At 42.1% G+C, this 26,566-nt stretch overlaps 1 protein-coding gene across 1 annotated transcript; it reads left to right on the plus strand.

Annotated features, from left to right (window-relative positions):
* The first annotated feature begins 72 nt into the window (after window positions 1-72).
* gjd1b (gap junction protein delta 1b) lies at window positions 73-24,681 on the plus strand. The gene is made up of 2 exons (XM_018742785.2): window positions 73-878; window positions 23,838-24,681. Exons 1-2 carry the CDS (start codon window positions 808-810, stop codon window positions 24,679-24,681), a joined length of 915 nt encoding a protein of 304 aa, XP_018598301.1. The 5' UTR covers window positions 73-807.
* Window positions 24,682-26,566: the final 1,885 nt, after the last annotated feature.

The raw sequence follows: 26,566 nt of genomic DNA on the forward strand, positions 1-26,566 counted from the left end.
GCTGCACACATACGCATCAAGTCAAGTGCCGTGTAGCTCTCACTGTGAGCATCTGTGGGTCAGGCTGGTTGGGCTACCAGGGGTCAGTGCTGGAACAGGTACAGTAAATGAGGCAAGCGGATTACGGTGTGAGGAGTGTGCGGATGTGCCGAATGACAGTGCGAGCACGTAGTGTGTAGTGTATGGTAGACAGCAGTAGGGGGACCTGCAGCTGGTCAGTTGGTTTGAGTGATTGAGTGATAGAAGGTGTGGAAAGGAGGAACAGTTCGGTACAAGAGGCAGCGGGAAAGAGGGTACCGCAAGAATCAGGTAGGAGCAACTCTCAGAGAGCAGCTGGTGTGCCGCAGGTCGAGGGAGAGAACGGGCTTGGAGAGGGGAAGAGCTCGAGAGGCGGGGAAGCCTGAGCACGTGTCCCGGCGTGTGCGTGGAAGCAGCGTGCAAGGCTTACAGTAGGCGAGGTACAGTGTTCCCAGTGCTGGAGGACAGTGGTAGAGGGAAGGTGAAGCGGAAAACTGCAAACTGCACAGCTCGGTGCTGGAGCAAACCCAGGCAGGTCGGAGGGGTTCCAGCAAGGCCGAGACAGACGGCATCGTGGGGGTCCAGTGAGTTGCATGGAAAGGGGTTCCATCCGCAGCCCGAGGTCAGGAAAAGGCGGCCGGGCAGGAGTTGTACTCCGGCTTTCTCTTGACTGGTAACCGAGCCCCACACCACAACAGACCCACGTGCAGCTCAGGGGCCGGGAGCCCCAGGAGGAGTGTCCAACTCAGCCGAGCATCCTGCGCCTGTGGATGCATTCCGCGCTGAGCCATGGGGGAGTGGACCATCCTGGAGCGGCTGCTGGAAGCTGCAGTCCAGCAGCACTCCACCATGATCGGAAGGTAACGGGCTCTCTTCAGACGCGGGGGAGTGGCACCGTGGGATACGGGATTTGCACGCGGTGGGGTTATGGGTCACGCAGGAGTGAACCTTCCTTTTGGTCCAAATCTCTTATCGAACGGCCGGCAACGGATTATCCTGGCCACACTATTGGCTGAGCAGCACACCAGCTGTCTCTGCTGGACAGCGTGAGGCGGGGGACTTTGTGGGATGTTCCTTCTCTCCATATCTCACTCTCACAGAAGCCCAGAGTTGTACCGTGGCACTGCAAACTACAGTAGCGCTGCGGTACAACTCAGTTTCCACAACTAATTTCTGTCATACAGATTTCTCATGAGGGTTTTATTTTTATAATATCCCCATCATTATCAGGAACAATTTTCTCTGCGCTGGGCTCGTTGCAAGCAGTTTCAGCCCAAAGAGCAATTCCATTTCTGGAGAGATGGTGTTCTACAGGTTTTTGGATTACCTTTGAACTAAGCTCACAACTAGTAAAAGCCAGCTCAGATGGCATGTTGTCTAAATTATTATCTCTATTGATTGCAGAGAAAAGTGAAATCTTGCGCTGTATATACTGCAGGTCAGCTCTGGTCCATGAGCAGAAGATAGCAAGTCCCTCTTCTCTGCAGCTAGTGCTAGACATGGTAATAATACATTAAAGGAATGTTGTAATGTCCACGCTTTTTTGAGAGCACTTGTAAACACGGTGTGTTGCTTGTGGAAAGGTAATCAGATACTCTGTCATAAAATTTGCGCTGAATTGATCAAATGTCAGTAATGAAATAAAAAACTCAGTATGGGAAAACTGATGCAAATTTTACTTCTTACATCAGCAAGAATAACTTATATGATGTTATTTTGAAAAATAAAGAGACTTGTATAGGTTGCAACAGACATACAAGATATAAGATGTAATTATATACAAAATTTTATTGGTATTGTAAATGGGTGGCACAGTGAGTAGCACTGCTATCTCACAGTGCCTGGGTGGTGTGAGAGGATATGGGTTCAATCCCTGCTCAGTCTGTGTGGAGCTTGCATGTTCTCCCTGTGTCTGCATGGGTTTCCTCTGGGTGCTCTGGTTTCCTCCCACCATCCAGAGACATGCTGTTTAGGTTCCCCCATAGTGTGTGAGTGACAGAGAGTGTGTTCCACTGATGTATGGATGAGTGACCCAGTGTAAGTAGTGTATCTAGCAGTGTAAGTCACCACGGTGAATAAGGTGTGTGGGCTGATAACACTACATAGAGTTCATTGGAAGTTGCTTTAGAGAAAAGCATCTGTTAAATAAATGTAAGTACAACATTTAAGTTACAGAGTCTGTATGAAAAGAATGTTGGATGTGAACAACTCATCTTTATGCATCGGTTTTCCTTTCCTTTTGCTCATTACTGTAGCGATTTATTAAATACCAGTCAAGTGCCCCAAAGTAGAGTCCACACTGTATTATGTGGCTATGTGTATGTATAGCCAAGCACATATGACAAGATAAAGAGAGTTTATCTTGTAAACATAGTCAGGAGCTATGGGATATTCCGAGACATAAAGTAATGCACGACGAATTCGCACAGGTAACAATTTATACAAGAATGTATAGTTATAATACTTAATCATCATAAAAAAATAACGTTATAGTAACACAATAATCTGTAACATGTGACAACCAAGAGTAATCACTGTAGTTTTCACTAAGAATTCACTGTCTTAAGAACTGTGCAGGTGGACAATCAAAATTTAATTACTTCAGCAACATCCACAATCTCAGTAGTATTTATTCCAATAACGACATGTTTGTTGATGGTCTCTCCATATGTGTGTCTGTTGCTTTAGACCGATGTACAAATGACCGATACAGTGTCTCCAAATAGTTTCTAAGTGCTGCTTATGATGAATACAGGACATTTTTAACGGAACTCTTCTGTGCTGGCCTTTACCATGGTGGATTGCTGTTATTACAGGAAGTGGGCAGTGGTACATCACAGCACCAGGCTGATACTCAGAATGTTTTGGGACAGGTCTTAATTCTCTACTGTATACTGACCACAGTATTTAATTTGAAATAGCTTCCATGTGCATCAAGTTGAATAATGGGCACAACTGGCTGGGTCACTCCACTGAATTCTCTATGGAGACAACCTGGCCAGCTGTGTTCAGCCTTGGCTCAACAAGGGAAATAGTGGGTTTCTTCACCAAGGTTTTTACAAAGAGTCAGGGCAACCGCTTGCTGAGCTGTCTTCCCCCTGGGTTGCCAGCAGTGACGGGCATGAAAGTCCCACCTGGGCAGCCCCCTTGGAGTAGGTTCCTGGATAGGAGTCTGGACAAGCACTTGAGCAGGCATTTGGGTCGGCTTCCAAAAGGCATGTGCGGAGGCTTTTCGGCATGGCGCAGGCATATGGACAGCCATGAGGAAGTTCTGGAGCCAAGATTCAAATTTCCTCTCTACGAAAAAAAAAAATAAAAAAGAAACATAAAAGTCAATGTGTTGTTGTGATTGTTTTCTGCAAGTGAGGCTTCTGTTTTGCATGGCTGTTTTTATTGAACTAAGACACACCACTCGTACTCCCACATGTAGATTTTCAAAGTCTGGCAGCAGGCTCTGTTATAAATGACAGCCTATCATTCAGAAATCCTCTCACTTGTTTCAGTTAATCACCTAATGCCTGTAAGAGAAATGTGACTTATTAGACAGGAAAAGCTGTATTGGGCTGATCAGTGAAGAAGAATCTTGTATTATTCTTCGCGGAGTCCATCGAGCTCATGAGATGATTTTCTAAAAAGGTCTTTAGCATTGATTTTTTTTTTTGGTCAGCTGACAGATGTGCAGATTATAATGTCCAATTAATTCACAGTTTTAGAGAAAGGAGCGCTCGTAATTATAGTTTGTTCAAGCAACAATAATTACATTAACATTTATTCATTTAGTAGACACTTTTCTTCAAAACGACGTACATCTCATAGAGACAGGGGATTTTGTAAGAAGTTACTTCTGTCTGTCCCCTTCTCTTTGACCATATCTCACTCTCACAGAGACCCTGAGTTGTACCGTGGCATATTAGCAGTGAATTTCATTGAATTTAATTTTTGTGGGTTTTGTCTTACTTTTTGAAGGTGTCACATGATTGATTATTTAAGAATAGAGCCCCGTCAGGACCTTCAGTTCAGGGCATGGCTGTTCAAACAAATAGCAGTTTTTCACTCTTAAAAGTGCACGTCCTTGTCACTTTGACAACACATTTTATGGATGCTGCAGGCCTTTTTATTTGGAGTCTTGTAGTGTTTAAGAAGAGCAGTGATACACTTGTTTCTGTCCTGTACCGATCACATCACCTCAGGGAGTCAGAGTTCGACCATATTCTTTGTACAAACCCACTTGTTGGATCAGGACAGGTATGTCAGTTTTGATAATTTTGCGGAAGATCTAAAAAAACAAATTAAATGGATATCATGCAGAAGTGGAAATAGATGGTTTACACACTGAGGTATTGCTCTACACCAGATTTGACCTCTTAAATTCCACTAGTAGGAACGGCCTACTGTATCGTGACACAAACTTGTGAATGTTGGTTATTATTAATGATACTGGGGATTTAGTTTGTGTAAGGGTATTTTTCTTTCTGTGTATGTCACTGTGCGAGTCCATGTATCCAGCTGCATGTGTTGTAATATTTGGAAGTTTTTTTTTATGTTATTCTGTTCCTCTGTACCCTCCGGTCCTTGTCCAACATGCTCCACTCTGCCTGGGTTGGCCCTCCCAGCAGGACCGAAAATAACAAGGCTAAAATTAAACTGGGCCGTGATCCTGAGAGGTTCCCTGCACACAGAGGGCCACGAGGGGACGGCACGAGCGGTGGCCTGTCCGCTTGCTCGGGAGCTGACTTGATGTGCAAAGCAATGCTTTCCACCCATACAACTCTTGACAGTTGTGGGCCACCAAAATTAACTTTCTCCATGGAGCTCATATCAGGTCGATGTGTACTTCACTCCTGTTCTGTTTCGTTGAATGGAATATTAACATTCAGTGCAATTTTAAGTTAATTAATTTGTGCTTGCAGATGAACCCATTTGTCTCCTATTTATAAATTAATCAATTGGTTTATTAAGTAGCTAAGAGGGATTAGTCTGTAATGTCTGTCTCACCTCACAGACATTAATTCTGACTACTGGATCTGTAGTCTTCCTGAATAATCACTGTTTCCTCACCTAGCTGTGTCCGTACAACATTCAAGAGTCTCACCTAGAGTTATGTTTAATTTTTTTAGATTTACCTCTGGATTTGGATAGTAGAACTAGGGAGAAGGTGAGTGAGAGTACATTTACAGCTTTTTTTTAGTTGACACTTCTCTGACACCAGTACAACTTCAAGAAAACAGAAGTGCATTTCACCAACAGATGGAGAAATACATGCAGACGTGATTCTTGACAAACAGTCGATTTCTCTGATGCCGCAGTTTAAGCAGCGTACTTTACGCTTGTGGCTGCATATAAAATTGGTGGGAGCACATGTTTTAAACAGATAGTGCAGGTTAATGGAGTAGATAGGTATTCAGAGAAAGGGGCTCTCAAAGAGATGTGTGCTGAGACCCTTCTTGAAAGTCAATAGGGACCCAGCATTACCGAAGGAGAGAGCTCATTCCGCTACAATTGAGCCAGAACTGATGACTTTAGGGTTTTTGATTTTGGACCTCTTGTGTGTAGGACTACCAAAAGGCCAGAGGTGGAGGAGCATAGCAATCGGACCGGTGTCTAGTGAACGATCAGCTTCTGTAGGTATTGGGGAGCACATCCGTTGATGGCCTTGTTAGCTATAGCCAGAGTGTTAAGTTTTGAGCATATATACTGTAATCACAGAGTTAACCAACATGAGTACACAGCATCACTAAAGTCAAGTTCTGTTGATGTTGTAAAAATACTCCAAGGGGTGTGATAGGGAATCTTTTTGACCTATGCTGGCCAATCATCTAATGGACTGGAGGGCCAACATTGCTAAGGACATTGACAGAAAATGACTTTGCCCGGCTTAAGTGAGTACTAAATTAATTTCGTTAGCATAGGGATAGACAGGCTGGGCTAGGTCAAATAGTCTTTGTTGCGGAAACAGAAACTACCCTACGGTAGTTTTACTTGTATAAGAATAAGGGGAACCAGTCAGATATTACATGCATTTATATAATACACACACACCTGAAAAAAAAATGGTTAATTAGTTCAGTGATCAACCTGTTGTAATGGAGGTGAATTACATTATTTCTTCTGGAAAAAATAACTTATTCCTGAATGAAAAAAATACAACCTAAAATCCATTAAAATTACAAAAATAAAAGATGTTTTTGTTCATGACAGTGGTAACACTGATATATTTTACATTTTCTATATTTTTTTATATTTCTAACAAAATTTATTTGTAACTTGTTTTTTAAAATTATATTTTAATTTGTTAATTTTTGTTCAATTACTGTTTGTGCAATATTTATATTTTTAGGATATTTTAAGCATGGTCTGAATGACAATGAAGAAAGAACTACTCCACTGAGGAAATCCCTTACTGACAATGCAGCAAACAAGTGTCTTTTTAAAGCCTCTTTCATTAGGTTTTTATCCCCTTTTTCTATTTTCTACTTTTTGAAGAAAACTGTTTTAACCTGTTCCTGGACAGCTTGTGTTTTAACTGGGATATTCTCTGTTTTGCCTGTGAGCATTCTGTTATCCTCCTTTTTGAATTACAAATGCAATGTTATCAAAAGAATCCTTTTCTGTACAACATAGTATCTGCATTATCTGGTTTTTAAACACCCCCTTTAACTCACTTTAAACTGAATTTTTGGGAACGTTATTTCAGCACCCGTCCAAGGAGAATGTAGTGTTTGTAAACGAAATAACACAACTACAGACACAATTAGCAGAAGAAATGTACCAAAGCACAAAGAGAAAGGTTCTTACATTTCTTTTTAAAGACTACACTTCTAATGTTTTAACTTTGTTTTTATTCAGCTGTCCTTATTTAGCTGCCCTGAAAGCTGCTCAGCAACTGCGCTTCTAGTGGGGTGAACTGGTTTCTCTAAAAAACTGCTGGTTAAAATAACACAATATGTACAACTGACTTTCATTAAATTAATTTATTAATTTTTCTGATTTTTTTTTTTTTGCTCATTGAACTGTTTTGAACCACTATGCAATATATAGCCTGAAAGCCATGTAGCAACTGTGTTGTACTGAGGACTGAATTGATTGTTTTAAAACATACACAAATTACTGGCCACTGACATTCTTATGTCAAGTCACTTCATTCTTATATCAATTCATTTTCCGCATTTTGTGGAAGTAAAATGACTGCATAATGGGAAAAAAATTCTGTTGAACAATTATAACCATTATTGAAAAGGCAAAATATTTTCATAAGTTAATTTTCATTGCACAGTATCGAAAAACAGACTATTGTCTTAACATGTCAGAGAGCATTTGTTAGCAAAGGGAAACAGTGAGCAAATGAACATTTCTCCATGACAAAAAGGTGAGCAAGCTATCTTTCTATAGTCTTAGCACTGTGGGTTGTTCAACATAAGGTCAGGTGATTTAGAGTTTGAAAGAAACAGAGCAAAGTTTGAGTGTCACTTGTGTCAGGCACACCAGCTGGGAATGAAGGCACGTTCCTTTGTGGCTCACTTCTCTATTGCAAAAGTAAACTAATGAGTCTTCTCCATGAAATTGTAATGAAATTGCTCAAGGGTACAGTTAGCATTTGAATCCAATCCACACCCTTTAGGTTGAAAGGCATCAGCTCTAACCATTACATTACCAGATGTTCAGCTAGTCATTTAAACACCAGTATATATAGTACATGAATCAAGGTCACATATTATAAAGTTAAACAGATAAGGCTAGGAAGAATCAAAGACTTTCCACAACAGGACCCTGAGTGTGATCACTCAATGACTATAATTTTTATGTGGAAACCATATGAAGAAACATGACCACTTGTGCACACCCACACCAGTTGTTATATTAGAGGGCAAGTGATGGTGGTAGTAAAAATGACAAAAGTAATAGACGTTATCTAGTTGTCTTAAGTGAAAACATTACTAAGCGATGCATGTAATTGGTACTTTGGCTTACTCTTCAGCCTTCCAGCAGAAAGAAAGCTGTGGCTGAATTCTATGTTTCTGCCATTGTTTCTCCTCTATCTCTCAGCTGACCTCTGCCCTTTCATTTTTCTTTCGTCCCTTTTTGTCTTCTGTTTTGTCTTCGGTTTCTCAGCGGTTGAGTGTGCACTTTTGCTGAAACCAGCTCAGCTCATTACGAATTTGTAAAGCAGGACATTTCACTTAGGCAATGTGCAGTAAACATTTCGTTCAAGAGTATGGGAGAAGAATCCCTCTCGGGACTTGAGTTAACAAATCCAGGACTTTAACGCTATGCTTCCAACAGCCCTTAGTGTGTCTCACCTCACAGACGTTTCTTCCGTGATTCACCGTGCACGCTGCAGTTCTCAGCAACTGCTCCTTGGTGCATGAGGGAGGACCCTAAGATGAACTGCATGCTAAATGAATGCTGTATTAAAAAGCCTTACAAGGTCAAGGGAGAAGAATTGTACTGTGCAAATGCACAGTGTTCTCCTGTCAAGGGCTGATGTAACTAGGCTGTCTGGGTCTTAACCAATGCAAGGAAGCTTTTCTGGAAGAGTAGAGAAAGAACAGGGAGTGTGTTCTACTGGTACAATGTGCCTCCGCAAGATATATTTAAAATTATTCTCTCTTTGCGAGCGCTGCCCTTTTTTATCCCTAATACCTGCTCTTAAACTGAAGACCGACTACTGGAGTTGAGAACATTGTTCTTTGCTCTTATTATCCTGAAACAGTTCTTACATCAAGAGCACTGCGGCTTATTATGAAACAACGTAAACGCTAATGAATTTGCATTATATCCATTATCAAGTCATCCAGCGCACCATCGTTGTTACACATGCAGTGACGGGCTCAAGCTGAGTACTTGCGTGTGGAATGAAGCTGCGGCGGGGGAGGGGCATTCATTTCTAATCCAAAATGGTGGCCCTTGTTTTTGTACAGTCTTATGTGCGCATAAACATATTAAGGGAGAGGATCGTGTGGGGTCGTGTTGTGCAGGAACTTCTCAGGCCGCGGTTAGTCGACCGGAAACATGGCAGGCGACAGCAAAGATACGAGTCCTTCTTAATGACTCGCTCATGTCGCCTTACGCTCCCAAACGCGCGCGCTGTAGGCATTCACTGTGTGACCATGAAAACGGCAAAGTCTGAGGGTTTTGCTGACAGTTCTTACAAGATACTGCAGCAGTAGCAATGTCTCAGTTTCAAACATAGCGACAGAAACACACTGTGATAAACATAGTGATAGGTCACAAAAAATGTTACGTAGATACACGGGTACGGAGGGTAGTAAACCGAAAACATTAATGCTCTTTACATTATAATGTAACGCTGAAAAAACTTCCAGAAGCATAGCGTGCAGAGACAAACACGTCTGTGACGTACAGGCATACCCCTCCATGCAGGTTTGCGCTAACCAGCGGTCACCATAGATACGGGTGTATATGAAACTCATGATTAACGTAACATCCAGCAGGTGGGCACAAAACCGGAGATGAAGATGTGAATGGGTGAGAGATATTAAACAGGCAGAGAAAACAAAGCGTGCTAAGAGAAAACCAGAACGTTTTATCCTCACCCTCCACTGATTTGTATCCACACGTGCTAGAAACTCCAGGTACAGAAGTTGTTGTACCATTCCGTTCCATAAAGATAGCATATTCTGCCTCAATAAGAGAAGCAATTGTCTGTTTTCTGCTGTTTTCTGAACATTAACCCCCATTATTTCAGTCTAGTGTTACAAAAAGCCTCGTAGCAGAACACGGCACCATGATGTTGTGTGAGGTGTAGTGTGTCTGTAGTGTGTCTGAAGGGGGGGTGCGGTGGCACAGCGGCACAGCATTTTTGGCCAGGTTCTGCTCCCTGGGGGGTCTGGGGTTCAAGTCCCGCTTTGGCTGCCTTGTGACGGACTGGCGTCCCGTCCTGGCTGTGTCCCCTCCACTCTGGCCCCGCGCCCTGTCTTGCCGGGCTGAGCTCCAGCTCGCCGCAACCCCGCTTGGGACAAGTGGCTTCAGCCAGTGCGTGTGTCTCAATGTGTGTCGGTTCTAGATTGCATACATTTAGCGCTGTGTAAACGTTACATACTGCCTCATATCCTTTCTATCTTAAAAAGGCAGCGTAGCAGGTCATGGCTGATGTTCCCACTTACTTCTGAGCAAGATATTAAACCTGAATTGTTCGTCTAAATATATCGGGCTGTTTAAATAGGCGAAGCACTGTTAGTACCTTTGAATAAAAGTATCAGCTAAGCAATGAATGAATAACTAATCATAATATTGCATGTTTTTATCATTTGGGTTGCGCCCCTTCAAGGCACATGCGGTCTATTGAATTTTGCTGTCAGATGAAATTGACATGTGTACATTTTGCATAAGTTAGCAGGACCTACAGATCTGGAAAAAAAGTGACAAAATTAAAATTCTGCATCTTATCAGGAATGTAGTATGTGTCTTCATTTTACTAATAATTTAAATATCAAAAAATAAGAGCAACTGTCTGAGGTCAGCGTTTCCACCAGGGCTGTAAGGACGCATGTGTATGTAATAAATCACATTAATAGCAGCAACCAGACCACCAACGGAGAACCACCCACAGCACAGAATAAATGAAGTCCACCCAAACTTTGGTCTCTTCAGCCACTTTGTACTCAGCACTCTTTGGTGCAGCTCATACATCAGTATCCTTTGTTTAGTTCAGTTGTGAAAGGTCCCCTTGTACAACAAATGAATGGGAAAGAATAGCAATGGAAAATATGCAGACAAAATGCTAAAACAGGTATCACCTCTGACAGGTGAACTATGTGAACCACTCATCCTGCCAAAGAACCTGTTGTTCAGTGTTTAATGTTAAATCTCCTAAATTCCCACACCACCAGAATCTCAACCAGTGGCTCAAGTAAAAAAAGCAACGATCAATCAAGACCTTTCACAGTATTACATACACATTATTTCACTTGCACTTCCATCGTTCAGATGGTTTTTTCTCTTCCCATTTTTGGATGTTATGTCAGTTTGGTCTGAATGAAAAAAAAATCTGGCTGGTTGGAGAGAGCAGATGAGCAGAAATATGCTTGTCAGCTTTAGTGCATGAGTGTTTGTCTTTATATTTTAATATATGCTAGCAAATGGCATTTGTTAGCCTGAGTGTGAATGAATGAATGAATGAATGAATGAATCCCAGAGGTAAACAGCATGGGGTTAAAGAAACATACAATATATTGTGATGTGATGACAGGCAAGAAAAAGAAAACAGTGACAGAGAGATACTAGACAAAGACTGGAATGACTAAAATAACACACAAAGGAAATAAATATATAAAAGCATATATTTGCAGGAAACATATAGAGGAAGCTCAGCACCACTCAGTCAGTCATTAAGAGGTTACTACCCTGACAGCATAAGGGTTTATTATAATGTTTATTATAGAGACCTTTGCCATACACCAAACTCCAAAAAGCCTGACCTAAGTCCCTGTACTGTGCCATCCTTCCTGATTTGTTTATTCAGTCCAATGGCACCACCTGTAGAAATGCTGTTGGCCCAGCATACTGCTCCACAGAAGACTGCACCGGCTACAACACATTAGTAGAACATCAACAGGGACGTGCATACGCCGAGGGCCTCACCCTAAGAAAATAAAGACAACTCTGTCCTTACACATGAACATGAGTGTTCAACCACTCTGGTCTACTGCCCAAGTTCACTCCAGGTACTCGTCTCCTCCGCCTCCATTTCTTCTCCATCAATTCCCAGTGAATACTCTGGACTCCTGGACCTGAACTCCACCACCATCGTTTTAGTCTTTCCAGTGTTGAGCTACAGTTTGTTCCTTCTGCATCAGTTGACAAAGTCCTTCACCAAACCTCTGTACTCATCATCCTGCCGCTCCCTAGTACATTCTGCTACAGTATTAATGTATCATCTGAGAACATCTGCAGATGTTTGGCAGATTCTACAGCCTAGTATCATGCCTGAAGTCTAAGGTGTACTGAGATAAACAGGAAAGAAGCCCAGACTGTTCTTTGAGGGCTCTCCAAATTGCTTACAGTTCTTTCTGACATACAGGTAGTCCAGCATCCAAGACACAATGGATGCTACCTGCACTGACTGAAGCTTGTCCCCCTGAGGTATCATTGTTGCAGTTGTGGAACATTGTGCATATAGATATCTTTGACAGAGTGTGTTGAATCTCTCTCTGTGTGTGTGTGTGTGTGTTATCTGTTTGTGTGCCTGGAGCCTGGCCCTGTGATCTCACAGGCCTGGTTGTAGCAGCTGCTGTGTGGATGAGTCAGAGTGAAATAAGCAACAGTTCTCCACCTGAACCGACAACCACACGCACTGCAAGCAGTCCATGCTGGGTTCAATACTCACCAGCCGCATGCTGCCAGACATTCACACTAGGTGCACTACCCACTAACTGAATGCCTGGTCTTCCCCCGTCTTAAGTTTGTTCCGAAAAGCACACACACACACACACACACACACACACACACACAGACTACCACTCAGTTACAGATACCAGTGATCTCAGCATCCTCTTTCACAGGCACAGACATACACACACAGCACCCGTTTTTAAACAAACTGAAATGTACAGTCAATGGAGAGTGTTTCTGTCACCCACATATCCACACTGCCAAAATGTGTTTAGCTCGCCATGGGAAAAGTGTGATTATGCACACATTACTAGAGACCAATGCATGTTGCCAACATAGCTTGCAGTAATAATTAACATCTTTTTCCATCCAGTTCCCATAAATAAATTGCGCCAAATGTGGTGTCCTTTCAGCATTACTATGCAGATATTATACCAGAAATTATGTAATGTTATATAGTATACATGATCACAAATACTTGGCGTGCAAACATAAAGCCCTAAAACTGTAATGTTGTGTCTTGCCAACCAAGGAGAGAATTCCAAGGTCATTCCTTGCTCTGATAACCAAAGTGCTGGAAGACACCTAGCCAAAAAAACAGTGATGAGGAGCCACTCAAAAACCAAAACAAAAACCCTAAAAAAGCTAATGCAGTAAATTGTTCTGGTGTGCCTCCACAGAGAACACACACACACATTTTCTGAACCGCTTGTCCCACATGGGGTCACGGGGAACCAGAGCCTACCTGGCAACACAGGGCGTAAGGCCGGAGGGGGAGGGGACACACCCAGGACGGGACGCCAGTCCATCGCAAGACACCCCAAGCGGGACTCAAACCCCAGACCCACCGGAGAGCAGGACCCGGTCCAACCCACTGCGCTACTGCACCCCCACCACTCCGCAGAGAACATTGATTATTATTTTGCATATGTATGGTGCCTACAGTATATCTTGTATTGACATAAACACAGAACAGCAAACATTTCAAGGAAACCATAAGTATTTTTACACAGAAAGACACAAAATATCATCTAATCCACTGGCACATCATGTTGCAAACATATGAGTTATGTATTTTCAAAGATTTTTTTTTTAATTTGGTTTATATTAAAATAATAATTTAATACTCTACACACACACACACACACACACACACACACACACATTGATTAAAACCACTTGTCCCAGGCAGGGTTTATTTTTAAATGTACTTTATTTAATGTTGCATTTTCTAAAATTTCTGTCTTTTTGACCTTCATATCCGCTATCAACTGTTAGTTTGATTAATTCAACATAAGCTTTGGTCAATAAGAAGACAAAGAGTGCACTTGTTCATCGGATGAATCCGTCAACAATCAGCACTGAGCAGGGGTTTGTAGAGGAAAGATATTTTTGTTTTCAGTAGTGCTGAGTTGAATGTAGCCCAAAGATAACAAAAATGTTAAAATGAAGACAGAATTTTGTGCCTCAAAAATGTATTCATACAGTAACATACAAAAAATGGTCCTTACTTAATTTATTGGATGCAGATATTTGATGTACAAAGGAAGGAGGGTTTGTGATAAATGTTGAAAAAGGCCAGGTGTTTGAAATGTTCACCACTAATATTTTGGCATTTGTGAATTCAGTAGCAAGTGAGTGCCAAAACCATCCGCTAAGTCTGCTGCATTTAGGATGGCTGCACACGACCCTTCAGTTTCTTTCCCTAATTCTTCCAGTATTGCTGCCTCCTTCAAATACAACCAGAACCAAAAAGGGTTTGACCAGGCTATCATGGGGTACTCAACATTTCCGCTGCATCCTATTCTTTGGTGCGGAAAGGCTTCATAGAAGTAACTCCTGATATCTCAATGGTAAAGTAGATGTACCTTGTCTTTTTGGAAGAAAAATTCTTCATAACCATACTGATGACTAAAGGCAGGCACAAAGAAAGTATGTGGAGGTGTGCATGGCCAGAAACTGTTCTATTTAAAAAGAACAGTCCAAGGAAAGCCCTGCACAGCAGACTGAGAGCTGTGCTAAAATCATCGCCTTGTCCTCATAGAAGTGTAGATTTTTAGGAGACCAGTAAACATAAGAGAAAATTCACACTATCACTGAGCCTAAGTGAAGCCTCACCAGACAAAAAAGCTTCTTTACAAACTCTACTTCTTTGAACACTATTTTATTGAAACCATTCACAAAACTCCACTCTATGATCATGATTATCTTCATTCATGGTGTGTAACAGCTATGGAATGTAAACGTTCCACATAGCTCTTTTCAGAATCCAATGTGCACTTGCTCTGCCAATTTCTAAGTCACAAGCATGTTGGTTTATGGATTTCTTTGGTGATCATGTGAATTCTTGCAACACCGTGGCACAAAAGGTGGTACTCACTGATGTGCAGGGTTTTCCACATCATTGCTTCAGTGCATACCTCATACCATACCTTTGGCCTCATATTTCTCATGAATCCATTCTATTGTGTTGGAGATTCCATTGCAAATTCACATTGCCACCACCTCTGGACTTTGAGTAGATTCTCAGTTTTCCAGAACCACTTCATAATGACCTTACATTATTTGGATGTAAGTTGCTCCATAGACCTTTTCACTTACTATCTTTAAACTCTATTAAATAACCTGTTACAATGGCTTCTGTAAATATATGCCAATGTTTGCATAACACGGTTACTTATTCAGTACAATGGCATGTTTGCCTCTTATGGGGTCATTCTTCAATACATGTCCTGTGTTTCTTTAAATTAAATTAAACAGTTCACAGTCACAACATAAAAACATAAATGAACTTAAGTACAAGAAAGAACCAAAAATTTCCCCCAAATGACAGATCATGAAAAATATATTCACTCTTATGCAATTTTCATACAAAAACACTCCATAGTGCTCCAGTCCTATGTAGTGTAATCCACATGGTCCATTTCCATAAACTTTCTTTGAAGACAATTAACCCCTCCTTAACCCACCTGCTCCTTCCATCTTTTTGTCCTGCATGTCATCTTGACTAAGACACAACAGACAATACAACACACTATGGAGTCAACACTGCATAGGTGATTAGCAACATCAAAACTACCAGACCCAGTTAATAGCGCGGAACAGTTACACAACACAAAAACAACAAATCAAACATGGAATAAACACCCATGGGAACATTTTTTACAGAACCTACACTGTGAAGAAAATGAGAGACATCTGTATTGTATTGCTGTTACTTATTATGACTATGTGGTACAATTGACTTTGGAGTTACAGATTTCTGATCCAAGTTGTGCTTGGAAATCAGTGTATTTGTATCCCACGGAAAATACTTTGGATATTTTACTACCAAACACTTACTACCTAAGGGGGTGCAGTGGCGCAGTGGCGCGGTGGCGCAGTGGGTTGGACCACAGTCCTACTCTCTGGTGAGTCTGGGGTTCGAGTCCTGCTTGGGGTGCCTTGTGATGGACTGGTGTCCCGTCCTGGGTGTGTCCCTTATGCCCTGTGTTGCCGGGTAGGCTCCGGTTCCCCGTGACCCTGTATGGGACAAGCGGTTCTGAAAATGTGTGTGTACCACCTAAACTGACATCACTGTGTGCAGATAAAATTTCACCAATAGGCATTAATATTCAAATGCAGTATGTCATGAGAATTTCAAATTAAAACAACACATTAGCATTATGGACAAATAGGTGTTTGTAAGCAATATTTTAATATTCAAATAAAGTTCCTCTAGGATTATACATTTCCATGGCCACAGTAGTCTTTGGAACGCAGAGAGTGGACGTTTCCTATGATGATGGGTGATTCAGCATGCGTGAGGTGGTGTGGGTGGGGACAGCGGAGGGGGCACAGGCACCACAGCACTGTGAGCATGTGCTGGAAGGTGTGAGGCCAGCAGGGGCTTGGCTGGGTGAGACTCTTGGGGCTAGGATGTCCCAAAATTGCAGATTTAATCCGGATTGCACCAGTCTTCCCACCGCTGTCCTTGTCCTTGTTGAGTGAGTGAGTGAGTGAGTGAGTGAGTGAGTTGAACATACCCAGGAATGGAAACATACACAACGAGACAGTTGTAGTATGTAGTATGAAGTACTGTTTGGGGCAAGGTGCTGGGTTCATATTAACACAACAAGCAGATTTCCAAAGACAAGACAAATGGGAAGTTCGCCTGGATTGTCAAACAGTTGTGTTTCACCAGTAAATACAGATACATTCGAAAGGCATGTGAAGTATGGGAACAGAATTCGTGTAATTTTTTCATTCAATTTGGGTTAGTTTATTAAAATGTTGAACATTTTATCACAGCAGTTCTTCCTGTGTACTGTTTCTTAGACAAAAAGAAACAATTCCAGAAAAAGGCTTTTCAACCTTGGTGCTACAGTAATGTACGGATGCTCCTTGACTTACGATGGTTCGACTTACAATTTTTTGACTTCACGATGGTGAGCTGGCAATAGACATTCAGTAGAAACTGTACTTCGATTTTTTTTTTTCCTGGGTGAGCGATGCTGGGCAGTGCATCTCCCAGTTTTTCACGCGGTTCCTATACAGGTACCCCCCTGTATCTACGTTGTGTTTTGTGCATCCATAATGTCACAGAAACACCCATCTGTGACTCCTGCTACTGCTGGGAAGAAGAAGAGGAGGGCAATTACTCTTAAGGAGAAACTCAAGATAACTGCTCAGCATAAAGGTGGCAAGCCTGTAATGGTCATCGCACGTATGCTAGGATATGATGTTCGGTAGGTTGGATGTATTAAACGCATTTTTGACTTACGATATTTTCGACTTACCATGGGTCTCGCGGAACGTAACCCCATCGTAAGTCGGGGACCACCTGTATAGAGTATTGAGAGGACTTCGAAACTGAGAAGTATGGAGTCTCCATATTGCAGGTGTAAAGAAACTTTCACAATTTGACAGAAAACACTACTTTCAAAAAGAAAAATCACGAGCAAAGACAGTCAAGCAATTCCCACAAATTTCACACATTGATGTCTTTAATCCCACAAAGGTTTGAGAGGTGGCTGGATTTCTGTGACTGTTTGAGTACATGGAACTCGATTTGTTTTTGGATTTATTTCACTTGCTAATGCTGACGTTCTGTTCAGCCAACTCCAGAAACAGGACATCGGCCCGTTTATGTCGAGGGCTGCCAAACGGCTTTGTGGAAAGCATGCCAAAGCTATGTGACTGTCATTTCCACCAGCTCAAAGCAAGCGCCACCTCCCCTCGCCTCGAAATGATGGCATCCAGGAATTAATGACCAGCAGTGTGTGTCGCATGATCTGTTCATGGTACACACTCATGCCTAAGAAGGCCCAAGTTAGAGTTGTCTGACTTGTTAAATGGTCACATACACAGATTCCCAGGGGAAGTTATGGAGAACACAATGGAAATGTGCCCAGATGTCACCAATAAACAGTGCAAACACCTGTGCCTCATTTACAAAAACAATTACTTATATTTCTGTAACAATGGCTGTTTCACAGCTCATAAAAATGAACTGTCAGAACTGATTTCTCGGAGACCATAAATCTGCACCAAATTTGATCAGAGAAGGTTATCATCACAGGAGCATCCGAGAGTGGTTTTTTAACATTCATAACAACTAAAATATTTATAAAGACCTCAATAAAATGCAATTCACTTAGTATTTTTATCATTCTGAAAAAAACGCTCTTTGCTCAGTAAAATGCAAAGAACTGGAATCAATAATAGCCATCACTGAAAAATAGATTAACAAAATTACATTTATGCATTTGGCAGATGCTTTACTCCGTAGTGGCAATAAACTCATTACTAGTCTATATACCACAGCTGTACAGTGTCCATTTGCATCCATTTGATTTCTGTCACTTATCCTTTTATGATTGTGATGACTTGAATCAGTCCTGTGAAACACGGTATAAGGTAAGTTTGACACTGAAAGGAGCACATGGTCCTTTCATGGTAACTTAGACTCACAACTGAAGCTGAATAGCTTGTGAAGAAAGGAACCATGAGAAATTCATATAAACTAGAAGAGAATATGTGAGTGGTGCTGAAACAAGGCTTCAGTTAGTTACAAAGCTGTGAAGCTACTATTCAATGCTCAAATAAAAATGAACAGAGCATCTGAAGGCGTAACCTTGGATACATCTCTTATTTTCCCTCCTTAAAAACAGTAATTATGTCTCAAAACGGCACATTCATGTACGGCTACTTCACGATGTCTGTTGCATTGTTGAATGAGTCTTTTAAATAGGAGGGAGGAATCATGGTTTCGAGAGGTTGTTGGGTACGTGAGTTTTGGTTGCAGCTCAGTTCTTAATTGCGCCAATTATTAATTTTTTTTTTTTGATTTTGACTGAATGAATGGCAGAACTCACAATGCATTAATCCAAATGCACTCAATGAGAACACACTGATATTTTTGCGTTCAACCAAATTACCATTTAAATAGCAGTCCGATGCATTTACGCTGTAAAATGCTTCATTTAGCCAAGAAATTTAAACAAAGTTTATTTAATCAATCATTTACTATTTAATAGCGCAAAAATGTAGAACAGTGCAATAATTGCTGATCAGATGAAGTGATAATGTTATGCATTTTCAGAGGTGAAAATAGAAATATTCAGCAACGTTACATTTTTCTCATTGCAATACAGATATTCCTTTACTAATACTGTTCCACTTTAAAATAATGACATCTAACACAATCAGGTTAATGAGACAGGAATCATTTGATGCTTTGAATAAAAATCCCAACACAGGATGTATGATTAATAACTCACTGGAATTAATCCAGCATCTGATGCGGTTCACGATGACCATTGTCCCACACAGCTCGAAGGCATTATGGGACCAGTCTGATGGCTCTCTGAATAAAATGTAACCGGCCCAGTGACAAAAAACCACATGCTTGTGTTTTAAATGGGCTTGTGGGAGAATAATACTTTAGCTGAAAGCCTTAACAATTTTCTGCGGTGGCAGTAAAATGTTGATTTTGCGTTCTGTGGTGGCATAAAGACAGACCATACCTGACCTGCTGTCAAGGAGGAAGACAAAGACAGCTAAAGCACTGAAGGGCATGGAGAAATCAAAGACAATACTGATGACAGCAAGCAAAATGGGGATTCAACCTTCTCTGTGACAGAACTGGTTGGGTACCCAGTGCATATTTGACTGCAAGGTATAAGCACATTAAATTGTTTGGATTGCAGATGACGTCAACGCTTGGCCTCCTGCTGGTCAGTTACTATCAGCCATAAAAGGCAGAAAGAGCCCTTGCCATGAGAAACAAAGGTTGAATGTACTGATCACAGGTTTCTGAGAATGAATTGGTTGGCAGTCCTCCTGATGAGGACTGTCAAGGGAAAGACCATGTCAGTGCTGTCTGTCTACGTGGTCCTGGAATTAATTTTTCATTTGAAGGATGAATTTTGTCTCAAGTGCATGATGTTATGTACGAATGTGACTTTGAGACTCACAGATTCTCGTGCGCATACTGACACGCAAAAACGGTTACTTGGAGACGTTAAAGCCAAGCGTAATGTAGGCACTCGCACACATACAGATGCAGGCGCAGTCAGCGGAAAGTGTCAGACTTTGATGGCGTGAGTACGAAATGAACCTACTGTGATTAGACCTGCTATTCACACTGTTCACAGCTGCTTCCCGCTGCCTCATTTTTCTCTGTAAGCTCTGTATCTTCTTCTCCCTCGTATCCCTCTCTCAGTCATCGCTCTCAGCCTCACTTCCCCAGTCTCTTTTATTCTGCACATGTCCAACTTTTCCTAGGTCTTTATTTCCCCTCTTCTTCCCCTTCTTTCTGCCCTTTCTTTCTCTTGCTCATTTTTCACCTTCTGTACAACCTGTTCCTTCCTTTGTCTCTCACGTTACATTCCTTTATTTAACTGTTTAGCTGAAGCATTCATCCTAATAGGATAAATCACTGTTTTGTACCAATATCAGAAACACAAAGCAAAATCTCTCTACTCAACCTATGTAAACACTCCTTTCCTTCCTCCCTCCCTCTCTCTCTCTCCCTGTCTCTCTCTGTGAATTGCTCTGTGGGGATGCTTAAGGATGCGGTTGCCATGGTAACCAGTGGTGAGCAAGTGAGAGATGGGTGTGAGAGGAAAGGACTACATGTGGCTGTGTTAGGAGGAGGAATGGGGGTGTGGCAGCCCTGGTTACAGTGAATAAACAAAGAGCTTTCCCTTTTCACATCAGCCAGCATGGCTGTACAAGTGTGTGATACCTGAGGATTTAAGCTGGTTCTTGCTGAGTGGTATCAAGACTTTTATTGGCTCTTTATTATAAGTGATATTTGTGACCTCTAGAAGTACACATGCATTTGGACAGTAATAGCTACAATCTGAAAATCAAAAAAGCGTTTGAATATTAGGGTTTAGTGAAACCCCACTTATTGGTGTATGGTTTGGCTATTCAAAATGTGCGACTTCGTTTTTCATTCTTTTCATTCAATTAAGTTTCTTTAATATATTCCATGAAGGTCGTTTCTGAGCGTAAATTATTTGTGATTAATCGAATCTGTGATTTATGAAAATAAATTTTTAAAGAGGAGAAAGAGAGAAGATGTGCAGAAAGCAGGGATAATGGGGTCAAATGGAAGGTTAATTGGTGGATATATAAAGAAATATATAAAGGAGCAGAGATGAAGGAAGGAGAGGGTAAGGGACTGGCTGGCACAGTAGATAATGCCATCGAAAGGCTTTAGATTAAAAAACTGCTAATGCAAGAATCCCTCCACTGGCCCTTGTGCAGATTAAGGCTACGGGCTGCGTGTGGAGAATATTATATAATTCATTCTCTCTGATGAGATTGTCTGCTCATCGCTTTTTTATTTTACATTTTGTGCATTTTCTAATTTAAGGAAAATCTTCAGAAAATAGTGCCTGCAGGCTCGGCACTGTGTTGCTAAGCACTTCTGAACAACTAATTTGACGCTTTCCAAGTTCACCGTCACGTTCCCTGACAGGTTTGACATTTAATAGCTTTTCACAGACACCCTGTTTGGGCAGAGGCTCCCTCGTTCCAGCATCCGAGTGGTGTTTCATCACGCGTGCCTTCTGTATCGCATGTGCTTTGTTCCTCCGCAGCTGTACGGGACTCAAACTGGTTTCATAAAAGACATTTTTGGTTACCGCTGAAAATCTTTATTTGAAAATTAGTCAAATCGCTCGCAGACTTAGATTCATTTAAATAGTGTTTGATCCTTTACATTGATAACAGCTTTATGCAAATGAGACCATAACGAGAGCATCCTTTCCAAGTTTAAGCAAATCAAATCTTATTTCGTACAAAATCCTTTACAATGTATTTGCCCAGGGGTAAATCTGAGCGTTTGGGGGAAGGGTTCACAGAGTTCATTAGTGTTAGTTCTAATGTTAGCGCTTCGGAATGATAAGGCACACTGAAAAACAGAACGAAGAAAACACAAATACAATTTCAGCATGTGTTACTCTTTCAAGACTAAATTTCAAAGGTGAAACCTGCATGTGTGTACTTGCACTTTTTGTGTAAGAGGGACTAAATACGCGGGCAGGAACAGGTCTTTTACACTCGAGAGCTGATGAGCGAGAGGTCTTCCTCGCTTTTAGTAACAATGAATGAAGGCACCAGGGCTGAGCGGGAGAGCTGTACTGGGAGGATGGTACTGGGAATGAGCGGAGGAGCAGAACGGCGCAGGGGCTAATCCCTGTCTCGGTTCTGCCGTATCCCTCGCAGACACCCCCCGTAGACCCGTAGCCCCCCCAGCTACACCTTGCCCCGCACACGCACCCACATCATTCCCTCACCTCAACTCTGCCCGCACCATTAGTGCGAGCAACAACACGGCCGTCTCCCCCTCCGGATCCCCATTAGACAGGAATAAATTCACGCAGGAGAGCTATCTATAGAGCACAGCTCCTCCACACCTCGCTGGCAGCGTTCAGCCCAGTGAAACGCAAGCTTGCGTGCCCAGGGATGAACACGCTTTGTGTTTACAGGAGATTGCATCACATAATTACATGCAAGTGCACACACACACACACACACACACACACACACACACACACACACGCACGCACGCTTAAATAGAACATGTATGCTTGTGAGGCTGCACGTTCTGGGTACGCAATCATCTGTTGCTAGGGAATAAGATAAAAATGGAAAGACGGAATGTCAAATGTTAGAAAATCCACTTAAAAATAAATGCTTCCAGTTGACTCTGTGAACACTGCTGAAATTAGACAATGAGAAGTGAAAACAGTCATTCCGCAGGAAGAGGAAAGTGTCACTTCTCCGGCCTTTATTTCAAGCTAGGATGTATTGACATTTAGCTCATCATCTCCTCCAAAGCAACTTACAGTGTTAAACTAGTCACCATTATTTACCCATTTATACAGCTGGATAATTTTACTGGAGCAATTTAGGGTAAGTACTTTGCTCAAGGTACTACAGCTGGGGGTCCAAAGACAGCTGCTCTAACCACTATACTACCAGCTGCCCCTGCCCCGTAAGTCATCTATGATCAGTAATCACTCATCTAATGCAGGGTTGCAGTGGTCTGGAGGCTCTGCTGGCACTACAGGGTATGAGGTGGGGTACACCCTGGATGGGATGCCATTCATTCACATGGCAATCGCACACACACACACATTTATTCACACAGGCACACCCTAAGGGAAATTCAGTCACCAATTAACCTGAAACACAAGGACTGGACTGTGAGAGGAAACCAGAGCACCCAAAAGAAACTCACTTCACTTCTTTTGTGCAACATCATGTGCAATATGTTTCCTTATATCTTTTGTGCAATATCATACCCATGTGCAATATGTTCTCTAAATAACTGACAATCACGGCATTAAAATGTCACTTCATGTTACAGGTCAACGCGTACTTTTTTTCTATGCTTGGTCATTTAGTTGTGTTATGTTTGCATGGTTTTGTCTTCCGTCTGCATTATACTATGTTCTTGTTTGCTGCATTATCGGTAATCATGTTTGTATTAGTCTATGTCTAGTTTAGGATGTGCGTATGTAGCCTGTATGTGTGAATGTACACTGTAGGTTTGCTCCAAACCGGAAACAAATGCCTTGTATGCTCAGGTATACTTGGCCAATAAAGCTGATTCTGATTCCAATTCTGACAAGAGCAAAGGGAGAACATGAAAACTCCACATGGACTGAGCTGTGAGGCAGCAGTGCTACTCTCTGCTCCACAGTGCTGCCTTCAGTGGAATTATTTTTTCCAAATTTATGTGAAGTTATTTTTATGCAGTTCAATGTGTTGATGATGTGATGCACATGATGACTTTTCTTAATATCCTTTTGATGTACATTAACTGCATGGACTGTGCGCACATACCTGGATTTTCTCTTTCTCTCACTCTGGCTCCTCTTTGATATCTATAGTTCTGTTTGCTGTTCCTTCTCTCCGATCAATAATGTTCAGCCTCTGATCAATAACCTCTGGTACTTGTCTTCTAGGATCCTGCTGACAGTAGTAGTGATATTCCGCATCCTGATCGTGGCCATTGTGGGTGAGACAGTGTATGAGGATGAGCAGACCATGTTCATCTGCAACACCATGCAGCCAGGCTGCAACCAGGCATGCTACGACAAGGCCTTCCCCATCTCACACATCCGCTATTGGGTCTTCCAGATCATTCTGGTGTGCACGCCCAGCCTCTGCTTCATCACCTACTCAGTGCACCAGTCAGCCAAGCAGCGTGACCGCCGCTACTCCTTCCTGTACCCACTGCTCGAGAAGGACTACGGACGCAGCGAAGGCGCCCGCAAGGTTCGCAATATCAACGGCATCCTGGTCCAGAACCCGGACAGCGGGGGCAAGGAGGAGCCAGACTGCCTCGAGGTGAAGGAGATCCCCAATGCACCGCGTGGGCTCACCCACTCCAAGAGCTCCAAGGTACGGCGGCAGGAAGGCATTTCCCGCTTTTACATCATACAAGTGGTGTTCCGCAACGCCTTGGAGATTGGCTTCCTGGCGGGCCAGTACTTCCTGTATGGCTTCAATGTGCCAAGCATCTTTGAGTGTGACCGCTACCCATGTGTCAAGGAGGTGGAGTGTTATGTTTCGCGTCCCACTGAGAAGACGGTCTTCCTCGTCTTCATGTTTGCGGTCAGCGGCATTTGCGTGGTCCTCAACCTGGCAGAGCTCAACCACCTTGGGTGGCGCAAGATCAAGACCGCCATTCGTGGGGTGCAGGCTCGCCGCAAGTCCATCTGCGAGGTGCGCAAGAAGGACATGGCTCACCTCTCACAGGTGCCTAACATGGGCAGGACCCAGTCCAGTGAGTCGGCCTATGTCTAACGCCCATCTGCTAGGGCAGCCAGTTAGGCTTCTATGGAGTACTCGACTTATAGTCCCGTGGGAGCCATCTGTTTTCATATGTGATGTCATTCTACCTTGCAAGCAGGTAACTATCTACAGAGGAGGATTAAAAGTAAATACCACAAATTTTTTGCTCAGTTCTCAAGGGCTCTCTGGAAGATCTTTGAAAGAATGCAATTTTTCGGGTTCAAAAGGAGGTTCCTTCTCCAGAGGTGCAATTATTCAGGATCTGCTTCTGCAGAACTTAAAAAGCACAAAATGAAACAAAAGACTCAAAGAGCTGTTATAAGTGGAATGATGTTGATTCTAAGTGGTGAAGTCATACGGTAGAGGGAAGAATTTGTTTAACTTCCTCTTGCCCTGGCCTTCGGAAGAGAACTTAAACACAGTTGTTGTCATTTGCCGGTTCAAACATGTCAAAAACCCCAGGCAGGAGCCGAAGTTTATTCCAGTAAAACCCCTGAGCAGTTTCACAGTCTTTAATTGCTCCAGTAAAAACATTGCTTACATGCACCTCTTGGCTAATGGTAGCAACACTTTCACTGCCAGAAAAAAATGATAGCGTACACAAAACCAGACATGGATTCAATTTTCCTTGTTTTTGTGTTTTTTTTCTTTTTCCCAGTGGTCTCACTGTAGGGCCTGCAATGAGGCACTTGAACAGTAGAGACACTTCTTTTCTCCTCCTCTGACTCAACATGAGATGGAAACAAAAACAGGTTGAAGCAACTCAGAAAAAAGGTTGAAAATCCATACCTCAGCACAAATTGTGCCCCCTTTCTCAAGCCTGCTCTCTCTTCCGATGATTTCCCCTGAATTTGGAATTTTGATCTCTTGCTGCAGTAAGAGTGTTTTAATGAGTCTGAAATTTACCATGCAAGGGGAAAGTAAAGAAAGACTATAACTTCATTACACAAGAAAAATTAAGCTTACCAGAAGTATTGATTTGAACAATCCTATAATGAATTGTTTTCTCTTTGTGACAGAGTTGGTGCCATCTTTTTAAATTTATATATACTATACATAAATTTGTATATATATGTAATATTTAGTCTTAGATTCTAAATATATAAAGTCAGTTCTATGTTTTATGAGTACAGAAGGGTGGGTTTATGGGAATATGGGTGGGTAGGATTTATGCTGGATCACACAGAAGAAATTGGAAGTTTTGAACACAGTAAATTACCTGTTGAATCAAGGCTTTGATCCCTAATGATGCTTTTATAGTCCTAAGCGATGTGATTTTGTAAGGAATTTGGAATAGGCATGTTTACAAAGCAGTGCTCAATAGACAGCGTGTCATTTTGTGTAATTTATAAAGGGAAAAGATAGTTATACAATTTGGTTCATTTGCATCCTGCTTCTGTGATTAATTTAAATCTGCACGTTTAAAAAAGAAAAGAAAGGTAAACACCACACCAGGGTATCCGGAGTGTTTGGTGACCAATATAGGGATCCACAGATGGTAATGTAGTGCCAGCAATAAAAACTACATTTAGACAAACTAAAAAAAGAAAAAAAGCTTCAGCTGTTCCACAATAAATTGTTGCGTAGTAGCAGGAATGAGCTGTAGCCAAAAGCACAACTACCTTTTAAACAGGAGTGAGTCCAAAGTGGAGTTGCTCCAGTGTGACAGGGGCTCAAGTGGTGAAAAGTGGTGTGCGGTTCTGTCATGTTTCTGGGTTTTACCCAACCCATACAGAGGTTCGAACTGGACCTGTAATGAAATGCCTTGATGCCCCAAGTCCTGCAGGCACTGCTAATATGGTATGTGGGGTAGGGATGTCTTCACTACTCTAAACCAAGCAGTATATCAGTTAGATGTCACTTCTTGGTGGAACTGATGCAGAGGTAATATGCTTCA

The sequence above is a fragment of the Scleropages formosus genome, chromosome 10 (assembly GCF_900964775.1).
Source record: "Scleropages formosus chromosome 10, fSclFor1.1, whole genome shotgun sequence".
NCBI lineage: Eukaryota > Metazoa > Chordata > Actinopteri > Osteoglossiformes > Osteoglossidae > Scleropages > Scleropages formosus.

Excerpts from the sequence above, each read along its gene's own strand:
- gjd1b (XM_018742785.2), top strand. The coding sequence starts at position 808 with ATGGGGGAGTGGACCATCCTGGAGCGGCTGCTGGAAGCTGCAGTCCAG. Across the intron at positions 879-23,837 it reads CACTCCACCATGATCGGAAG|GATCCTGCTGACAGTAGTAG; the intron begins GTAACGGGCTCT and ends CTTGTCTTCTAG.